Source organism: Protomyctophum parallelum, assembly GCF_964188405.1.
Source record: "Protomyctophum parallelum genome assembly, chromosome: 13".
NCBI classification, from domain to species: Eukaryota; Metazoa; Chordata; class Actinopteri; order Myctophiformes; family Myctophidae; genus Protomyctophum; species Protomyctophum parallelum.
In genome coordinates, this window is record NC_139708.1 from 32,464,288 (window position 1) to 32,484,516 (window position 20,229).

At 43.2% G+C, this 20,229-nt stretch overlaps 1 protein-coding gene across 1 annotated transcript in view; it reads left to right on the forward strand.

The window, feature by feature from the left end:
* cyth3b (cytohesin 3b) overlaps positions 1-17,598 on the forward strand; it is a 45,806-nt gene extending 28,208 nt beyond the window's left edge. Inside the window, exons 4-13 of the mRNA XM_083779798.1 lie at positions 698-764; positions 1,773-1,891; positions 2,470-2,550; positions 3,221-3,333; positions 5,203-5,351; positions 6,534-6,645; positions 11,593-11,669; positions 12,239-12,310; positions 12,559-12,713; positions 15,326-17,598. Coding sequence (XP_083635924.1) covers positions 698-764; positions 1,773-1,891; positions 2,470-2,550; positions 3,221-3,333; positions 5,203-5,351; positions 6,534-6,645; positions 11,593-11,669; positions 12,239-12,310; positions 12,559-12,713; positions 15,326-15,398 — 1,018 coding nt within the window. The 3' untranslated portion in view covers positions 15,399-17,598. The remainder of the gene's footprint in view (positions 1-697; positions 765-1,772; positions 1,892-2,469; positions 2,551-3,220; positions 3,334-5,202; positions 5,352-6,533; positions 6,646-11,592; positions 11,670-12,238; positions 12,311-12,558; positions 12,714-15,325) is intronic.
* The last annotated feature ends 2,631 nt before the right edge of the window (positions 17,599-20,229 follow it).

The window sequence follows — 20,229 nt, forward strand, 5'->3', positions numbered from 1 at the left end:
AAACATGCACTACACGAACGCTTCATCTGCAAACACGCAAATACACAGCAGTGACAGCATATCTCATGTAAACCATGTTTTTCTTGCCTATTTAAAGCTCACTTGGTGTGCTGATATTGGTCCGAAACAGCCACTCCTTTTTTCCTCTGTGTCACTTTTTCACTTTGTAAATTAATGTATATTTTTGCATCCTAAAAGCCCTGCAACATTTGCCAGTGTGCAAGCCTTTTTAGTTCATTCTGGTTTGTAATGCTGGTCTCTTGCACCTGGCTAGCTCTATCTTAGTCCTGTAACCCTGGCATCCCTATTGTGGGCATGTTATTATAGCTGAAAATGTTCAAAACCGTTAAAAAACATTCCCTTTTTTATTTTTAAATGGCAGATCTACAAGCTTCTAGATGACCTATTTTTCCTATTTGTTGTATGACAATTACTGCATACATGCATACAGTAGGGTTCAAGTAGTTGAACTCCCTCAGCAAACACAGTTGTAGATATAATGCCATGTCTTGCTGTTTTAACCATCACCTGACAAGAGAGCCGTTAAACAACTAGCAGCAGTCTGTTTGCAAAACCACACCCTTGGCTAACACACTATGTGCACATGATTATGCATGCTGCACGTGAGGGAGCCGATAAGGGGTGTCTGTACGTAGATGTGATAAGTGATGGACGTGTCTTTGTTTTTGTACCACAGCAAAACAACGCAAAGAAACAAACAGATCGCTATGGGGAGAAAGAAATTCAACATGGATCCCAAAAAGGTCAGCTATAGCTATGTGATGGAGCCACACTGCTCCATGCAAAAATAGACGATGTCACTGGCCTGCCTCGCTTTTTATGATTCTCTTGGAAATCTGATTTCCTCCTACATAACCCATTTTGGGGCGGGAACCCCTTTTGGTGTTAGCATTGTGTTATGCTTTAGCTATTGAAAAATAGCAGATCTAAAAGCTCGTAGCGCGCCACTCGGTGGCGCGCTACGAGCTTGTAGGTCTGCTATTTTTGAAAAATCAAAGAACCACTGACATAGAAACAGATTTTTCAGAAAACTGTCAGGATGTAGAAGACATTTTTAGAATCTGACCTCAGGTCAAAATGGGATAATTGCCTTTGAATTATGAAACCAGTACATCAAACTTTGATGCTTTCTGTTTCTGCACTGTACCTCTTGTGGGAGTTTTGGCAGTGATTCTGTAAGCCATGGCCCCATCACCAGATCCTATCTCGACTCAACCGCATATCTTGAAGAATGAGCGGCTATAATATCCGCCAGCTATACGGCAGGTCAAAAGACAATGCTATAAATCCGTCTCAAAGGAGATAACTGAGTTGTTTATCTCAGTGGTTCTCAAAGTGGGGTCCAGGGGCCTTGAGGTTGTTCAAGGGGGTCCCCAGCTAAATGAACCAAATGGACCCTTATGGGTCCATAACTCAGAGAGTTTACAGATGGGACCAAACGTCCATTTGGTTCCATTTGTACACTCTCAGAGTTAAATTAACATTGATTTTACAATATAAATTGGGGTCCCAGAGACATTAATGCCATTAAATGGGTCTCTGTAGCCTCATGCATGTCAAACTGGGGGTCCTTGAAATTAAATTGGTTGAGAATCACTGCTAGAGCCGTAAACATCTTCTCTTATGGGGGGGTCCGTGGCGTATCTTTTCAAATGCGGGTCTGCAGGCTAATAAGTGTCAATTTGGGGGTCCTTGACATGAAAAGGTTTGAGGACCACTGGTTTATCTCTCTGTGTGTTTCATTCTTGCAGGGGATCCAGTTTCTCCTGGAGAACGATCTTCTCCAGCACACCCCCGAGGACATAGCTCAGTTCCTCTACAAGGGCGAAGGCCTCAACAAAACGGTCATCGGGGACTACCTAGGGGAACGGTGAGCCTGCCACTTCATTGCTGCTGGGCAAAAACCTTACATCGTTGCATTTCAACATGTTTTTCTGCCCTACTACTTCATCATACATACTACTTCACACTAAATTAGCAAAATGCCAGTAAAAGATCTGTGCGTACATGTGGTTCTTATCTGAGTGAAATCAATGGCGATGGGACTGTCAAAACAACATGGCTTTCACGCTTCCCGGCTCAGCCAATGCGACGGCTTTCTGTCTGAGACTGGCACTGTGACTTGGCAGCAAGTCTATAGTGAAAATCGCAGATCTACAAGATTGCAAGGCGTCACATTGCGGAGGACATAATCATAATGTCATCATGACATCATTTGGCTTGCTGGGATAATTTGCATAAGTATAATCAACAGTATAATCGCTCAGAAGACAATAGATATTTGCAGCCTTGACAGATAATGTCAAGAATCTTAATATTATACTGTACATACTGCACCATGTCTAAATGAATTCCATATTGAGAATATCTGCCTCAAATTAGTTATTTTGCCATTGGATATCAGTGTAAATACATACAAATGACATGTGTCCCTTTTGTCCCCTCCAGAGATGACTTTAACCTCAAGGTTCTCCACTCGTTTGTGGAGCTTCATGAGTTTGCAGACCTCAACCTTGTGCAAGCATTAAGGTAGTGTGTGTGTGTGTGTGTGTGTGTGTGTGTGTGTGTGTGTGTGTGTGTGTGTGTGTGTGTGTGTGTGTGTGTGTGTGTGTGTGTGTGTGTGTGTGTGTGTGTGTGTGTGTGTGTGTGTGTGTGTGTGTGTGTGTGTGTGTGTGTGTGTGTGTGTGTGTGTGTGTGTGTGTGTGTGTGTGTGTGCGCGCGCACAGTCTAGTTTTGACGGTGAAGGCTAGCAGTCCTCATGTGAACAGGTTAGATGGATAGAAAATAAATAAAGGCTACACTGGACTAGAGTTATCTCCACTGATATCAAGATACGCTCTCTCTTGTATTAAACTGTAGAATCTGAATAGCTGAGGCATAGGAGTTGTAGTGTAATTTATAAATATCCATAGATTATCATTTAGATTTGCATAATGTCAATACTGCATAATATCTCATTAAACAAATGTATTTCTCTCTTTCTGTTTGTATACGTTTTTATCACTCTGTCTGTCTGTCTGTCTGTCTGTCTGTCTGTCTGTCTGTCTGTCTGTCTGTCTGTCTGTCTGTCTGTCTGTCTGTCTGTCTGTCTGTCTGTCTGTCTGTCTGTCTCGCTCTCTCTCTCGCTCTCTCGCTCTCTCGCTCTCTCGCTCTCTCGCTCTCTCTCTCTCTCTCTCTCTCTCTCTCTGCGCTGTTGTAGGCAGTTTCTGTGGAGCTTCAGACTTCCGGGTGAAGCCCAGAAGATTGATCGTATGATGGAGTCCTTTGCCTCCAGGTATTGCCAATGCAATCTTGGCGTCTTCCAGTCCACAGGTAACACACACATGCACGCACGCATATGCACACACATCGGTAGATATATGTGGCAGTCCAGACTGTGTCCCCAGGACAGATAAGGCCACAGACCAATCACTGGTTCAGTCACAGTTCAATACACCAGGCTTCCTGGCTTGCCACCATAAAGCTGCACCTGTCTGAGCCCATAAACGTCTTTAGCATGTGACTACAACTGTACATTCTTGCCCCTCAAAACAACAGTTCACATTTTGGTGTGGGTCAGCGTGTGTGTCGTGTCTGCTCTAGGGCTTGATTTTTACTAGTGTACTAGTTGCCTAGTTTACTAGTCGACTAGTTGCCTAGTTTACTAGTAGGCCCGCCCTTTCCTATACAAACCTATTGTAACTTCAAACTCCATTTTAACCATGTTAGATTCATCAAAAAACACCTGTCTTTTTTTCTGGTAACGGTCTAGAAACAAAAAATAAAGGGACCCATAAAATTCAAATGCATAAAATACAAATGGGTCCCGACCCAGTGTTTGGGAACCAGTGCTCAAACTCAAAGGCGTCCGCATCCGGTGCTCAATCCTAACTTGACTCCATGTCAGTCCAATTAGTTATCCGTTGTTAGGCGCTAGCTAGGTGGCTAATTGCTATGTAATAATCATTATATACTACATGTGGTTCCAGCACGACCAGCAGTGATAATTCAATTGATCGGCAGTCAATAGCATGGGGTCATTAGCACAGCATGGACACTAGGTCACACGTGGCCTTCTGTCCACATACCAGCTACAGGGAAATTGCCAGCTACAGCGAATTGTTAATGAAGAGAAGAGGGCGGTCATGAATATTCACACATGCTGACACACACACACACACACACTGATACTACTCATCCACTGGAGCTAGTGTTGTGACTGTAGCATGTATGCACGCGTCCAGGGGTATTTGGTGTGAGGGTTTCTGGGATTGAATTACAAGTTTGTGGCTTATTGTGCGTGCGTGCGTGCATACGTGAGTGCGCATGCATGCATGCATGCGGTGTTGTGGGTATGAGTTTGTGACCTGGATTATAGGGCTCTTCCATGATTAAATGCTCTGTTTTATCAGGCAGGGTCATAAGTGAGGAGACATGTTAATGGATTGCTGTCTGATTCATCATAAACTGTTCCAGTTCTGTCAGTCTAGTTATTGACAAGCTTGGTGTACTGTAGGTGACCCGTGCTTTGTTATTACATTGCATTTGGTCCGATGTATTTTGAGTTCTTTATCACAGTTCGATCCGATTATTTTTGCCAAGATGGTCAACAGAACTGATGCATGTTTGATTGAAAGGCTCACCAAACTGTGTGTTCTTCTTGTTTGGCATTGAGAGCATCAATCCAATGCCTGTCAGCCTCAATTGATGAGAATAATGCATCATAATGCCGTTTATATCTGTGAACCAGATCTTCATGACGTGCTCATAATACCCCACACTTACAATATCTTTGTATCTTATATAATATCTTCTCTAAGTTGTGGTTAAATCCAATCCTCTAATCCACTCTTTCTGCCTCTCTGTTGCATAAATTTACTCCATTTGTCACATCACTCAGTCGGTGAGTGAGTGATGCCCGCATGCGTGTGCGAGTGAGCGTGTGCGTGTGTGAGCGCGTGTGCATGTCTGTGAGCACGCGGGTGGGGGGGAGGGGGGGGGGTGGAAGTTACACTGTTGAGGGCTGCTGCTGTGGAAAGCCTGGTGATGTGAGATCAGGTTGTGGATGGATCCTGGATGGATCCTGGATGGATCCTGGATGGATCCTGCAGCATGACAGACATCATGTAATGGAGCTCAGTCAAACGTTATTGCCTATAGCGTCGTTTTGTTTTTAATGACAGCGTGACATGTGGTCCACAGACACCTGCTATGTGCTGTCATTCGCCATCATCATGTTGAACACCAGCCTCCACAACCCCAACGTCAGAGACAAGCCCCCCGTGGAGCGCTTCATCTCTATGAACAGAGGCATCAACGAGGGGGGAGACCTCCCCGAGGACCTGCTCAGGGTGAGTACTGTACTCACTGTACTCACTGCACTCAGTGTCCATTTAACCCATTTGATCAGATTCGAAAAATATCTTCTACATCCTGACAGTTTTCTGAAAAAGCTTCTATGTCAGTCGTTCTGCGACTTTTCAAAAATAGCAGACCTGGCGCGCTATGAGCTTGTAGCTATTTTTCAATTTCTATTGAGGTACAGTACATCTCCTGACCATGCAGGCACATTCCGTCATTTCTCAGCAACAGAACGTTTAGCGCTCATGCAGGAGACACGGGTCCATATTACATAGGCTCTGATCGTAACTGTATTCCGTCCACCAACAACACCCCCCCCCCCCCCCCCCCCCCCGTTCCGGTGGATTTTCCCATAGCTTCAGTTGATTTGTGTGTGTGTGTGTGTGTGTGTGTGTGTGTGTGTGTGTGTGTGTGTGGTAAGAATACAGATACAAACCATTAGAGTGACAGAGAGTGAAAGTGAGGGACACAGTTAAAGCGTGTCACAGAGAAAGGAGCCAGAGGCCGAGAGACAGAGAGAGAGAGAGGGAGGAAGGGGAAGAGAATGTGTATCTTGACAATTTATTCTTATTCTCACTGATAAGGAAGTCATACCTCGGTAACTGAGATGCTACAGCTCACTCAGCTGGATGTGAATCAGCAGCCAGCTAATAATCTACCCTTAACTCTCACAGGGAAAGAAAAACATACTAGTAGTTCAAATCACGTAGCCTGAAGTGTGTACCAAAGTGCCAACAGCTCCATTTTAAGTTCAAAAGGACACAGCTTTGAAAGAGTTGCTCTGTTTTACAACACTGTCTCACTTCAACAGTTTCTACACCAACCAGCTCTGTGAGTCATCATCATAACGTCTCTCACTTTCCCTTCACAAGACTGAAATAGGATCTGTCAATATCCTTTTTTTATGCACCGTTACAATCTACGGACGGGCTGTGAATAATTGAAGATACAGGGGTTTGTCTGTGCGCGTGTGAGGTGTGTGAACGTGTGTTCATTTGCAAGTTCTCTTGTGTGCTAATGCTTTGCTTTCTAAGATGAACCTTTAGCGATCCCTGGAGGGATATTCAGTTCTCACCTCATTTATCCCTCTTCGGTTGTTTTGTACTGTTACGTCAGTCTCTCTCCTCATCCAGTCGTCTTCTCTCCCTCCTTTACTCTGCTTCAATCTGCAGAATTTATACGAGAGCATAAAGAGTGAGCCGTTTAAGATCCCAGAGGACGATGGGAACGACCTGACACACACCTTCTTCAACCCAGACAGGGAGGGCTGGCTGCTCAAATTAGGTGAGTGCAGTGATTCTCAACATTGAGTTGCTATGCATTAGACCAGAGCCCCCCATTTGTTATTATGTTTTAATTGTTCATTTAACACTGAGAGTATTAAACTATGAAAGGGACTAAATTTGGTTCTATTAACACACTCTCTGCGTTACAGACCTGTGAGGATCCATTTGGCTTCTAACTATTAATCATTTAGATGGGGGACCGCCTAGAAAGAGCACTACTGTAGTTTTGAACATTCTTACTGTCTGCAACTCGCCAATAGAGTCACCACTAATATATAAATTAGGAAGTGAATGTAGTCTCATGTATCTCATGCAGCTACAAAATGACCAAGCCTTGCCAACTACATTGCTGCATGTCGCAATTTAGCCCATATATTAAGCCCATATATACAAACCCTTAGATCCCCATATATGGATATATGTCAGAACCTGTTATGACATTCCATATGTTGATCCTTCCCCATCCATCCTTCCTCTTCGATGTCTCCCTTTTGACTGATACCTGTCCATTTAAACTCTACCCCAAAGTTATTAGTGCAGCCGCGCCCGGCAGCCGGTGAAAACTAGAGTTCTCAACAGGCCCGAAAATTAAGGCGCGGCCCTACCTGGACCCTCATCAAACCCTGTACACTCAAGATACTGCCCCCGCTGCCGCCCTTAGATCTCCATATATGGACCTGACCTGTTCTGACATTCCATATGTTGATTTGACCTCATCAAACCCTGTACACTCAACAAGCTCCATATATGGCCAGTACAGAATTCATTCCATATGTTGATCTGACCCCCCCATGCCAAAGCGCCGGTGCGCGCCCCGGTGGATGCGTGCACTCGCCCTCAGGCGTCTTACTGGTGATATTAAACTACATTTCTATGTATAGGCATTTAGGAGTAGGGATGGAGCTCAATAACCGAGCTCCTAGGAGGTACCTAAGACAACTTCATTCAGTGCCTCTGTTCACTTGTAAATAAACTGTCTAAATCAATGCTATCCATACAGCTGAATACTACAGAGCGTCGCAGTCCCGCCTCCTTTCATGACGACGCCAGGCCCAGGAAATTAATCCCAACGCATTTTTCCCATAGACATTTCAAAACGTATTTATTTAAAGACCTTTTAAGCGTCGTATGAAGCCAACTCTTGTCGTGACAAATCATGACAACACACACAATATTTTGGACTAAACAAATAATTACAAAGAAGAAAAACAACAACAAAAAAGTTGTAACCTGCTTCTACTTTCTAATTCTTTGTTTGGCCCGAAAAATTGTGTTTGTTGTCATGATTTGTCACGACAAGAGTTGGCTTTGTCCACGGCGTAAACGTCTTTAAATAAATACTTTCTGAAAAGTCTGAGGAAAATGAACAGGGATTTCTTTTCCGGGTCTCTCGAGGGGGCAGGACTGCGACGCTCTATTTCAGATCCTTTGAGGAATCCAATTGATGTTATTTATTTTGTAGCCTATATGTATTGTAAAGCCAGAGCTGTCTGACAATGAAGTATTTTTAGCCTGTGAGCTGAGGAGTGATTTTAATAAAAGCTCACAATAACGGGCATGTTAGTGTTCACACCGGTGTCTGTCAAGCTGCCCTGCTGTTACCATGGTGCTGAGTAGATCACACATTTTCCTTCAGTGCGCTTGTCATATAATATATAATAGCCATGCCTGGTATAAAAAAGGCGTGTGTGTGTGTGTGTGTGTGTGTGTGTGTGTGTGTGTGTGTGTGTGTGTGTGTGTGTGTGTGTGTGTGTGTGTGTGTGTGTGTGTGTGTGTGTGTGTGTGTGTGTGTGTGTGTGTGTGTGTGTGTGTGTGTGTGTGTGTGTGTGTGTGTGTGTGTGTGTGTGTGTGTGTGTGTGTGTGTGTGTGTGTGTGTGTGTGTGTGTGCGTGTGTGCGTGTGTGCGTGTGCGTGGTGAGTGAGGAGTGTGTGTTGAGAGTGTGTGTGTGTGTGTCATGCTGATTACACTTCCCTGGTGAGCTAATAGCGTTTTCAGGTCTTGTTTCCACTGTAATTTCTCAGGTTTGTTGGCAAGGCCTGACACATGTTTTGGTTTGTCTGCACGTGTTTTTGATTTGTACCTTCGTTCTACGTCGTAACATTGTACACATTCATTCCTGTTGTTAATTTCTCACCTGGTCCCGTTCTCACCTCTCTCTCTCTTTCACATAATGACTCTTTTAGTAACCATTATGGTAGGAACTTGGGATTTGTTTGACTACTTACACGCACGCGCGCATGCACGCATGGACGCACGCACGCACACACAAACACACACACGCACGCACGCACGCACACACACATACAGTACAGCACATACAATACATGTGCGGCCCCGACCTGCACATTCCAGCATCTCTATGTAGCGTCTCCCAAGACTCATCAAACGCAACGCATGTGTCTGCTAATAGCCACAGTTTCTCGAACAGAGCCAGTATTGCGGTTTTAGCCTCCGTCCTCCATGAAACAGACGACAGCAAGAGCTTCCGGTGGCAACATTTGTAATTTATTCAACTCTCTACAACCCTGCCAGATGTTGTTTTTAGCAGATCTCTTTCTTCAAGCTGGGAAATGAGGGTTGTGGCACAATGTTTCACAGATTCACTGCCACGTATTAATTCATTCATTCTTCCACCAGTGCCACAATCTTTTCAGTGCATGCTCTTATTTAGAAGGCCAATCATTCAGTGCATGCTCTTATTTAGAAGGCCAAACATTCAGTGCATGCTCTTATTTAGAAGGCCAAACATTCCCGGGGCATTAACCGGAAGTAAACGGCGGCTGTGTAAAGTTTCGCGCAATCGTTATTTAATTCACCCGAAACATACATTTTGTTACCGCGACCAGCAACGCTTTAGTTATGGGCCGTGAATAAAGCTTCTTTTGGAGAAACAACAGCAATTTGGGAAAAGAATCAGAGATAAATGCATTTAAAAGAATCTGTTTAGATTGAAGCTGATGGAGGCGGACCTTTCACTTCCGCTTCATTCCCGGACTAGTAACCATGAGGCATTCATATATTGCATATGAGTGTGATCTAACTTAATGAATACAAACCGTGCTCGCACATGTGCCTGTGTCGCTGTGTTCACAGTACACGTATGCAATTATATATTTTTGCTTGCCTGTATGTTCCATTTCCGTGCTTAACGTCTGTACAAAGCTAGTGTTTTCTTCCCATGCACACGCGCACGCACACACACACACGCGCACACGCACACGCGCACACATACACAAACACAGGCTCCAACTGAGCCATCTGCCAAAGGGGAAATTCTGGTTCAAAGTGTTGGAATTTGGTGCCTGGACTCCCTGCTCCCTCTGTGTCTTGTTTTGGATGTAGTTTGAACAGACAAACGTGAGATGCTGAAGTTGATTTGGGGGTTGGTGTTTAAATACTGTAGGGCAGGCTTTGTGTGTGTGTGTGTGTGTGTGTGTGTGTGTGTGTGTGTGTGTGTGTGTGTGTGTGTGTGTGTGTGTGTGTGTGTGTGTGTGTGTGTGTGTGTGTGTGTGTGTGTGTGTGTGTGTGTGTGTGTGTGTGTGTGTGTGTGTGTGTGTGTGTGTGTGTGCGCGCGTGCGTGCACTACAAGTGTGTGTTGGCTGCTTCAGGGTTGCTTTAAGTGTTAATAAGTTTAAAGTAGTAATTTGCAGCGTGTAGTGTACACATGTCAGGTGAAACCTGACATGTAACGGCTCATGAAATGTAAGCGACCTAGTCATCAACCTAGTTAGTCATCAATGTGAGTGACCCCATTCCGCCTAAGCCAATGGTATACTCTGAAACGCTGCCTAAGCCAATGGGAGTCTGCACCACTCGTATAGCCTAATCACGTAGTAGCGACCTAGTCATGATTGGCTGCCTCCTAAGCCCTGCCCGCACCGCGGAAGTGTGTCCGCAGCTCGAAGCAACAACAGCTACAGACAACAAAACACAGTCTAACCACGAACAAAACGTTGGAAACGAACGCAAACAATGGCCGCGAGGCTGTGACACAGAAACATACACGTTACTAAAATAATAATAATAATAATATGGGGGGCGGGGAGGAAGATAAAAGGTGGACAACGGACAACGAAGACAGTGCCTATTTCACCTGACAAATAAGGTGACGAAGTGACTGATACATCGAAACGTAAATTTTTACTTGCACCCTGTGAATTAAAAAGGGCTTAAACTGTCTGAGCCTGGTGCTCCAGTGCCTTCCTTCCTCTTGCTACCTCTCCTGCCTCTGAGATGCACCAGATTAGCTATACCACAGGCTTGAGGTGTGTCATCATTTCTTGTTTTTTTGTTTGTTTTTGTTTGGGTTTTTTTCACCCGGACACCTGGTGCCAATTGCCTAAGCTGCAATCCTCTCCCCCTACCAACCTGGGGAGAGCTCCAAACTCAATGCATGAGGAGTGAGCAGACTGCTTCTTATCACCTGACGGGGGAGTTTTCCCGGGTAGGACGTAGTATGTGGATTGTGGAAAGAACACGTTATTGCAATCAGTTCCTTTCCCCTCCATCAGGCACCCTGGCTGGCGAGGGGGAGGCAATAATACAGACCAGGAATACGGCATGTTTTTTGTGAGGGTTGCTACCCTAGGGGACACGGGGAGAACATGTGAAGGTACCTACCCTAGGGGACACGGGGAGAACATGTGAGGGTACCTATACCCTAGGGGACACGGGGAGAACATGTGAGGGTACCTACCCTAGGGGACACGGGGAGAACATAGAAGAGATAATAAGTATGGTTGGAGAGATGCTGTTAACTGTACATATAGGCTAGGCTTCCATTCTATTGTTAGCTTTCAGCTCTGCATTCTTTTTAATAATCAAACTTTAAGAATCATCCCACATAACTATTTTTGTGGGATTGTTTTCCTAACTGCAGTCCGCCAAGTCTGTCCCCTGTGGTCATTGTGTCACTTCCTGTCTCCTCTCCCACTCTTTCTGTCAGGGGGCCGAGTTAAAACCTGGAAGAGAAGGTGGTTCATCCTGACTGACAACTGCCTGTACTACTTTGAATACACGACAGTAAGTCATGAGAGAATGCCCCATATGCATGCATGCGTATGGGTCTGTGTGTGAGAGCACATTCATCCATTTGTGTTTCTGTCTGTATTCTGTGTGTGTGTGTGTGTGTGTGTGTGTGTGTGTGTGTGTGTGTGTGTGTGTGTGTGTGTGTGTTGTCCTTGGAAATCTTTATCAGTGCATGTGCCTCTCCGTGCCTGCTAGCTGCTAGATCAGCAGTGTCCTCTTCCTACCCTGGTATTATCCTTCAGGACACTATCATTATGTCCCGTCCTCTGGACAGCCTGCTACACACACACACACACACACACTCACACAATCTGCTCCATTACTGAGCAACGGCTCAATGTTGATTCCTGAGCTTGCAAAACATGTCGCAGCACATTTTTGTCCTCTTTCTGTCTCTCTCTCTCCGTTTCTTTCCTCTGATACTCGTATTCTTGTTTCTATTTCATGATTAGTTAATGTCACTGATTCTCTTCTCTTCCTGAATCCTGTCTTCTCTTTTTCTTTCTTTCTTTCTTTCTTTCTTTTTCTCATCGCTCTCCGTCCCTCATCCATGTCTCCTCCAGGACAAGGAACCCCGTGGCATCATTCCTCTGGAGAATCTCTGCATCAGGGAGGTGGAGGAGACTAGGAAACCAGTGAGTGTCCTGACCTCACTACATTATTATCACCTTGTTACACTTACTAACTTTGCACTCTGATGTCAATCAATTACACATCACATTGTTGTCCAAACACTGCAATGTTTTCTCAAAGCATCAACCTACAACACACAAATATTCAAATCTCTAAACATTCAGCCAATGAAGTGAGTCCAGGTGCAGAACCTAATAATGCAACGTTTTGTGGAAATCACACTTGTTTCCACCGTCTTCTTCTCCTGCAGAACTGTTTTGAGCTCTACAACCCAAATCACAAAGGCCAGGTGATCAAAGCCTGCAAGACGGAGGCGGACGGACGCGTGGTGGAGGGAAACCATGTGGTGTATAGGATATCAGCACCCACGCCAGAGGAGAAGGAGGAGTGGATCAAATCAATCAAGTAAGAGTCCAATGCAAGTCTACTCAGCAGAAGCACCTTGCATTTTGCTCCCCTTTGCATCTTCTACTGCAGAATAGACAGGAACCATGCCATGTCTATGACAAATGTCAATGGGATTTGGGGATTTTGTTAGACATGGCATGTTTAGTGAAGTTCTCACATACTGCACCTACTACATCAGTGGTTCTCAAACAAACAAGGACCCCCAAATTGATATGTATTTTGGACATTCTGAGAAGGTGCCAGGCACCCCCAGAATTATTTGTCTAATATTTTCAAAGATCTTGCAGCTGTGAGCTTGTGGATCTGCTGTTTTTGAATAGCCAACATGTACATCGATAAAGTCGTTAAAATGATTGTGAAAGCTATGTTACCCACTTTAGCTCGGACCCCACTTTGAGAACCACTGTATTACATAACCTCAGTATTAAATCCCTTGTAATTGCCTGCGTAAGAGATGGCACAATGTCAAAGACAGTTGGCTCAGCAGAGTAGGGCTGGTGCTTGTGCACTGTAACAATCTCCCCTGCAAACCCCTTCTCCAAGTGTATTCACAGGGGAAATGGTGAGGGATTAGTCACCACTTATAGCACCCCAGGGGGTGAGCCAGTATTATGCCCAGCAAGCTTAATCCAAAGAGGAGGCTCCAAACTGGGCTAACGCATTAGCAGCAGCCCCCCATAGCGAACAGTGCCGTGCATCTCACCAGAGGGGTCCACGAGAACCCAGGGTCTTGGGAGATAAATGGCTTTTTATGGAAATCGTGATTTTCCCCCTCATTTTCAGTCATGGGTGTAGATGTAGTTTCATGTGGACACACTTTTAGTAGCAATCAGCTGCATCGGTAGAGAAAGTGGACCACAGGCTCTGATTTAATTAATCTCATAGAGAGGTAGCATGTTGATGCATCTAGTTGTGTATTTAATGTAAGCTTCTACATTTCATTGATCATATATATTTGAGATGATATTCATTCATTAACCCATTCTGAACGGGGACCCATTTTGGTGTCAGCATCATGTTATGCTTTAGCTATTGAAAAATAGCAGATCTACAAGCTCATAGCGCGCCACCGAGTGGCGCGCTACGAGCTTGTAGGTCTGCTATTTTTGAAAAAATCGAAGAACGACTGACATTTTTTAGAATCTGATCTCAGGTCAGAATGGGTTAATCAGACCAGTGTGTGTCCAGTGGAAACCTGGTATGAATCTGAGCTCAGGTCAGAATGGGTTAAGGGCAGGGTAGCAACAAAGGAAATAGCATTTCATATTCCGGCATCTTTTCACGGTTGGTTGTCACTGATTTGATCTCTTTGCTTTTTTCCATTGAATGTTCCCGTACCTTTGCGGTGCCCGTTATTGATTCGTGAACACATTGGGGTTGTGGAAAAAGTGACAATAAGCTTTCAGGAAAGAAGGGGAATTATCATGATGGTACACACGGCTCCACTCTGGATCGTGTGGCAGTGTATATGTGAACGGTATCCGCAGCGAGGGGGGTTGAGCTGCTTCTCGCTTTGTGCTGCCGCTAACGGGATTTAGGAGCCGTGAAACTGGGCTCCTCTGTACAGAGCCCACATGGCTTCCTGACACACTTTGGTCTCGTTGTGCAGAGTGCCGTTTCCGTCGCCCTGAATAGGCAGAGAGAGAAAGCTGAAGATCCAGTAATCTGGAGCACTATTGTTTTCACTTGCACAGACCCATAAACCTGCTGAACAGCAGGAGAGTGAGTGTGTGTGTGTGTGTGTGTGTGTGTGTGTGTGTGTGTGTGTGTGTGTGTGTGTGTGTGTGTGTGTGTGTGTGTGTGTGTGTGTGTGTGTGTGTGTGTGTGTGTGTGTGTGTGTGTGTGTGTGTGTGTGTGTGTGTGTGTGTGTGTGACTATGTGCTTGGCAGAGTTCTAGAGTGGGAAATCAGTGAGAGGTTCCAGGGAAACTAACAGCAATGGAACCGGAGTATTGGGGTGAGGGGGGGGGGTTCTTCAGAAACCATGGAAACCAAACTAGGTCACTGCACAAACTTTTTCTCCCCCCTTTTTTAATCTAGTTAAAGTGGGGGGTTGTATAAATGTGCCTACATTTCCATATCAAAGATGCCCTCTCTCACATGGCAACCCTTCATTGACCATTTCAATAGGTGCACGCTAACCCCTCCTACACAATAGATAACATATTAGAAAATTGGAAAGAAAAGTAAAGAAAAAAAAAGGAACTGAGTATTTTATTTTATTTTATTTATTCTCATTTAAAAAGAAATGTCTGTAATTCAGTTAATTTACAACGTGTTGGGAAAGTTTTGAGAGCAAGAGTGTCTGTCCTGTGGTCTTTGTTTTGTTTGTCTGTTCACATTTGTCGTTGTTTAACTGTTTTCTTTTGTTTTTTCGTTTTTATCACATTTATATATCTTTTTTATTATGTATTGTATGTGGAATTTACATTATCTGTCTTTATCTTTCATTTTATATAACTGTATAACTCAATATTATTGTCAGATTGTCATATAAGTTGTCATATACAAAAAATGCCTAATAAAAACAGTATTAAAAAAAAAAAAGATGCCCTCTCTCATGTGGCGTTATTATTTATTTCATGGCTGCGCTTTGATTGGTTCCTCCAGGGCCAGCATCAGCAGAGATCCCTTCTACGACATGTTGGCCACCAGGAAGAGGCGCATCGCCAACAAGAAGTGAAGAGCGACGGGCTCCTCCTTAGACTCCGACCCTGCCATCTTTTCCTCCCAGTCCATTTCCTGTGATTTTACCTGGCTGTGCACACACACACACACACACACACACACACACACACACACACACCTACATTTCTACGTCCATGGATTTGAACCCCAAAGACGTGACTGTCATCTCTTCATGGTGCACTGCTTTATTGCAGCCTCTGGAGGCTTTAGAGACAGATATGGCAGTCTCTCCGATGGACCAAGCCCAAGTCCTGAAGCCCTTGAGCTGGACAGGCAATGAGACAGAGTACTGTGAGGGACAGGAAAGCTCCAGGACACAAAGATTAGAGCGCATCGTTATATGCCTGATTTATACTTGGTTGCAACCATAGAAGCTCACATACTGTAGCGCTGAGAGTTTGTAGATTGGCTATTTTAAATGCTTGACACCTGTATGCAACCAAGTATAACTCAGGCTTTAATTCTCCGGGACACAGTGGACCAACACATGAGCAGACCTTCTGAAGATATGAAATATGCTATCTTCTGTTCAACCCCCCCCCTCTGTTCCAAGCCTACCCCTACATCTGCCACTCATACACTCCGGCTAATCAATGTGTGCCATGTGTTTTCCTCTGTACACAGCTCAAGAAGCACAACTGCCATGTCTTTTTATTTCCTTCTCGGATGCTCCTACGTGCATGTGAAGTATTATAAACTCATTTTGAGATATGTTTGTACACGTGCGTAATGTGTCTTCGTGAGCGTGCGGCGGCAGGCAGCCATATAATGCAGATGTCAGTGCATACAGTGTGTGCGTGCGTGCGTGCGTGCGTGTGTGTGCATGTGTGCGTGTGTGTATGTACCTCACTGTGCTTTATGTTGTACCTTTAACTCAAAGAGTTCAAGATGTGCTCGAATCACTTACAGAGGGCTAAACCGTTTCCTGTCAGGAGATGATGAACAGCAGAGTGATGCATGATGTCAGGGAATGCAGGAAAGAGTGAGACAGCGAGGAAGTGAGTAGAAGGAGAGTCAGGACTGTGAACATGGCGGTGGAACCTCACCTGGACCATGTTGTCATGTCTCTCTGGTGCTACGTTCGTCTCCCAAGGTGCCATTACAGGAGCTCTGCTCAGAAAACCTCAGAGATCAATGCTGGGTTAGATTTAGGTTGAATTTAGCTCTAGACACAGCGTTACAGTTTTGAGTCAGCTGGACTGATATCATATATTTGTGTGGACCACAGAATATTGAAATACTTTTATTTTAGTTATTGTGTGTGCGGTCCTGTTGCGTAGGCTTATATGAAGCCTACCTTTTAACTCTAAAGGGCCATTGAGTAGAAACGGTTGACATTTTGAAGAGCAGGCTTGATTTATGCCTATGCAATTTTCCATTAGGGTACCAGTCAGATTAAGCTTTTGTTTTTTCTCTCATGGTCCAAACATGTTGGACTGTCAGTGATCGTCGATGTGATTCTGTATGCATTTGGTTTGTAAAACTAAAGATCCTTGCTTGCTTTTTGTGTTCCTCTTTAAAAAAAAAAGAAAGAAAAAAACAATATAACCAACATTTTGTATTTATTTTCATTTGTGATATGGTTTATCACAACCCGTAAGATGTTAAAACGATATACTGTATGCTTAAGTTATGTATGTGTATATAATGTATAGGTTTTCCGTTACCCTTTTGTTGTTGTATACCTGTTATGTCATTATGTTTTAGCCTACCGGCAGAACCTTTCATTCAACTTAAAGTTTGGGGTCTTCTTTACAAAAGCCTTAAACATATCCATAATGTTATTGATGATGGTAATGATGACGATGAGTATGGTGGTAGCTGTGATGATGATGACGATGACATTGTTGGTATGGAGGCAATAACTGTGATAATCATAAAATAATATTTTATTTATTTCTGATGATGATGATAATGATGGTCACATCGTCGAGGATAATTAATATGATGGTAGTAACAGAAATGTTGATGATGATAATGTTTCACTGATGTCAGACGTTATATCTCTGACTGATAAGGTCAGTAGTTTTCTATTTGATTGTAAAATAAAAAGTGAAGACCGTTAACGTTAGGGTAAAATATTACCTTCTATTGCCCTTATATGGGTTATATCTACATTAACTTTTATATTCCCTGTAAAAGCTATTGGTCATGTTGTACATTAATGTATCTACATAAAGTATACATAAAGCTTACAGCGGATGTATGCAGTATTTATTATTGATACCAGTCTTGACCTACATATTTGCATGAATAATCAATGGATTAACCAGATATTCATTTGAGATGTTATCTCGAATGTACCAGTATTTACATTTTCTTGTTCATTCAGTAGAGGTGTAACTGCGGGCCAAGCACAAATCCTTTCCAGTCAGTGATCTTATTAGGGATGGAATTTGTCAGTTAAAAGTGTTCGTGAAGCAACAAGACTGGAGTCTAATAACTCTCATCCCATGGGCATCTTTTGAGTTCCATTTGAAAATACAAACATACATACACATACAAAAAAAACAATGGCAAAGTAAAATGTATTAAAAATGTATCTAAAACTTGAACACAAGATATGTGTGGCTGCTTAATTGGCATACTGGCAGCATGCGCAAAAAATGAGTTGCACGTGCAAGCGCATACACACACACACAGATACACACACACACTCATGCAATTTCTCTTCTCTTAACCTCTGGCTCCCTCTGTTGTACACTGGGAGTCAAAGGCTATAAGAGGCTGCTGTAATACAACATCAGTAAATCACTGACATACTGTTCATTTCAACCAATGTGCAGAACTACTATGTTCATGTTCAGTGTGAAATGTTGACAGTGACTGCTGTGTTTTGTCTGACAGCCAATAGTCTAGACTCTAGACTATTAGGTGCACTGTCGGCTTGTTTTTTCTTAAAGGACAACTTTAGTTTTTTTCAACCAAGGTTCATGTTTTAGGTTATTAGAAAAACTAAAAGGTGAGTGTTACATTTCTTTCATTTGCTGCTTTCTTTCGTTTTAGGGATTTTAGCTCTTTTTGACAGGGGGGCGCCTGGGCGGGGGCATTCGAGCATGGGGCTAAATATGTATTTTTTCACAAAATGTTATGGCGATTTCATTTTATTTTATTTACTATAGTCCTACTAGACCCCAAGAAATTACATCTGGCCACAAAAGATCACAAGATCTTTGTATGTCTACAAACTGACATATTGAGCCTATACACACACAGTATAAGCCTTCCCCCAGTAGGCCTCCTTTACATTCAGTTGATCCTGTGATCTTCCGTGGCCAGATGTAATTTCCTGGGGAACTATATTTACTATAGTCCTTAGGACTATAGTAAATAATAATAAAAAAAAATAGCCCCATGCTCGAATGCCCCCGCCCCCCTGTCAAAAACAGCTAAAATCCCTAAAACGAAAGAAAGCAGCAAATGAAAAAGAATTAACACTCATCTTTTACTTTCTCTAATAACATAAAACATGAACCTTGGTTGAAAAAACTAAAGTTGTCCTTTAATCCTTGAAGGGTGTATTTTAAGATTCTGCCAGGTGTCAAGCTGAAAGAATGTCCCATGGTGTTACTTTTTAACTCTTTCTTACACATATACTAACCCTTAACCCCAAGATGGAAACAATTAGAAACAAGCATAATTTTTGAAGGAAACAACCTTCTGAGACAAATTAACCTATTTTTCTATTGGAATTGGAATTGGAATTGGAATTGGAATTCATTCAAGTTGTTATTAATACAATTAGGCCATATATGGTTGTGTGACGTGTCACGAGGCGTGATGTTACAAGGCGTGATGTCACGAGGCGTGACCATATATGGAGGCAGGATGTCACGAGGCGTGATCATAATATGATCACGCCTCGTGATATCCTGCCTCCATATATTATATGGAGGCATGATGTCACGAGGTGTGACCATATATGGAGGCGTGATGTCACGAGGCGTGACCATATGTGGAGGCGTGACCGACCGCAAGTTTGCAAGTTTTCAACTAAATTTATGTGATTGGTTAGCTTGCTCGTGTCTACATATGATGTAAATTTTCTTTCATTGTGATTGTCAATGGCATTTAATGTTTGTGTTGCCACAAATTTACTTCATATTTGCCAGACATTTGACCTAATGTCTCATTTTATTGTCAATGGCAAATATTGAGACATGTGGGGACAAAAGTTGTCTGAACTGAAAAAAGCAAGTTAAACCTGCAACAGATAAATTAAAAGGTCATCATGAGACCGCTCCCCTCGATCCCTTTCTTGGCATTTAAAGAGTGTGGGGACTTCTATGGGTTTACAGAGGTTGTTGAATTAGATTTCTTTGCGCCATCCTTTCTTGTCATGACAACGGGTTAGAGGCTAGAGCCAAGCCTCTGCCAACAGTCTCTCACAATTGAAAGAGTTTGTCGCAAACTTTCACAGTCTATTCACTGAAGAACCGGACAGCTCCGGAATGAAGCCGTTAGACTAGAGTTTTGAAGAGGCAGCAGCACGGTATAGGCTACTTAGATCCTGCTTGCATTGATGTTTTATTACAACATTTTCAGAAAGGAAGAGAATTTGAGAAGAGAGAATTTGAGGGTGGAATTAACAGCAGCTAACAATAATTGTTCCAGGTAGGTTGATTTTCTTCCCCCCAATTGGCTTTAAAATGAACAGATTCAGATTAAAATCAGAAATGTTTAATGAGACCTTTTATACCACCTGTTTAATGAACTCAAGCTCTGCTGCATTCAATTAACACTAACAATTACAATATCTTAGGCTATTCTTTAGACATTAACATTGTTTTGAAGGAATGTTGTTGTTTTTTGATGAATTGAACAAT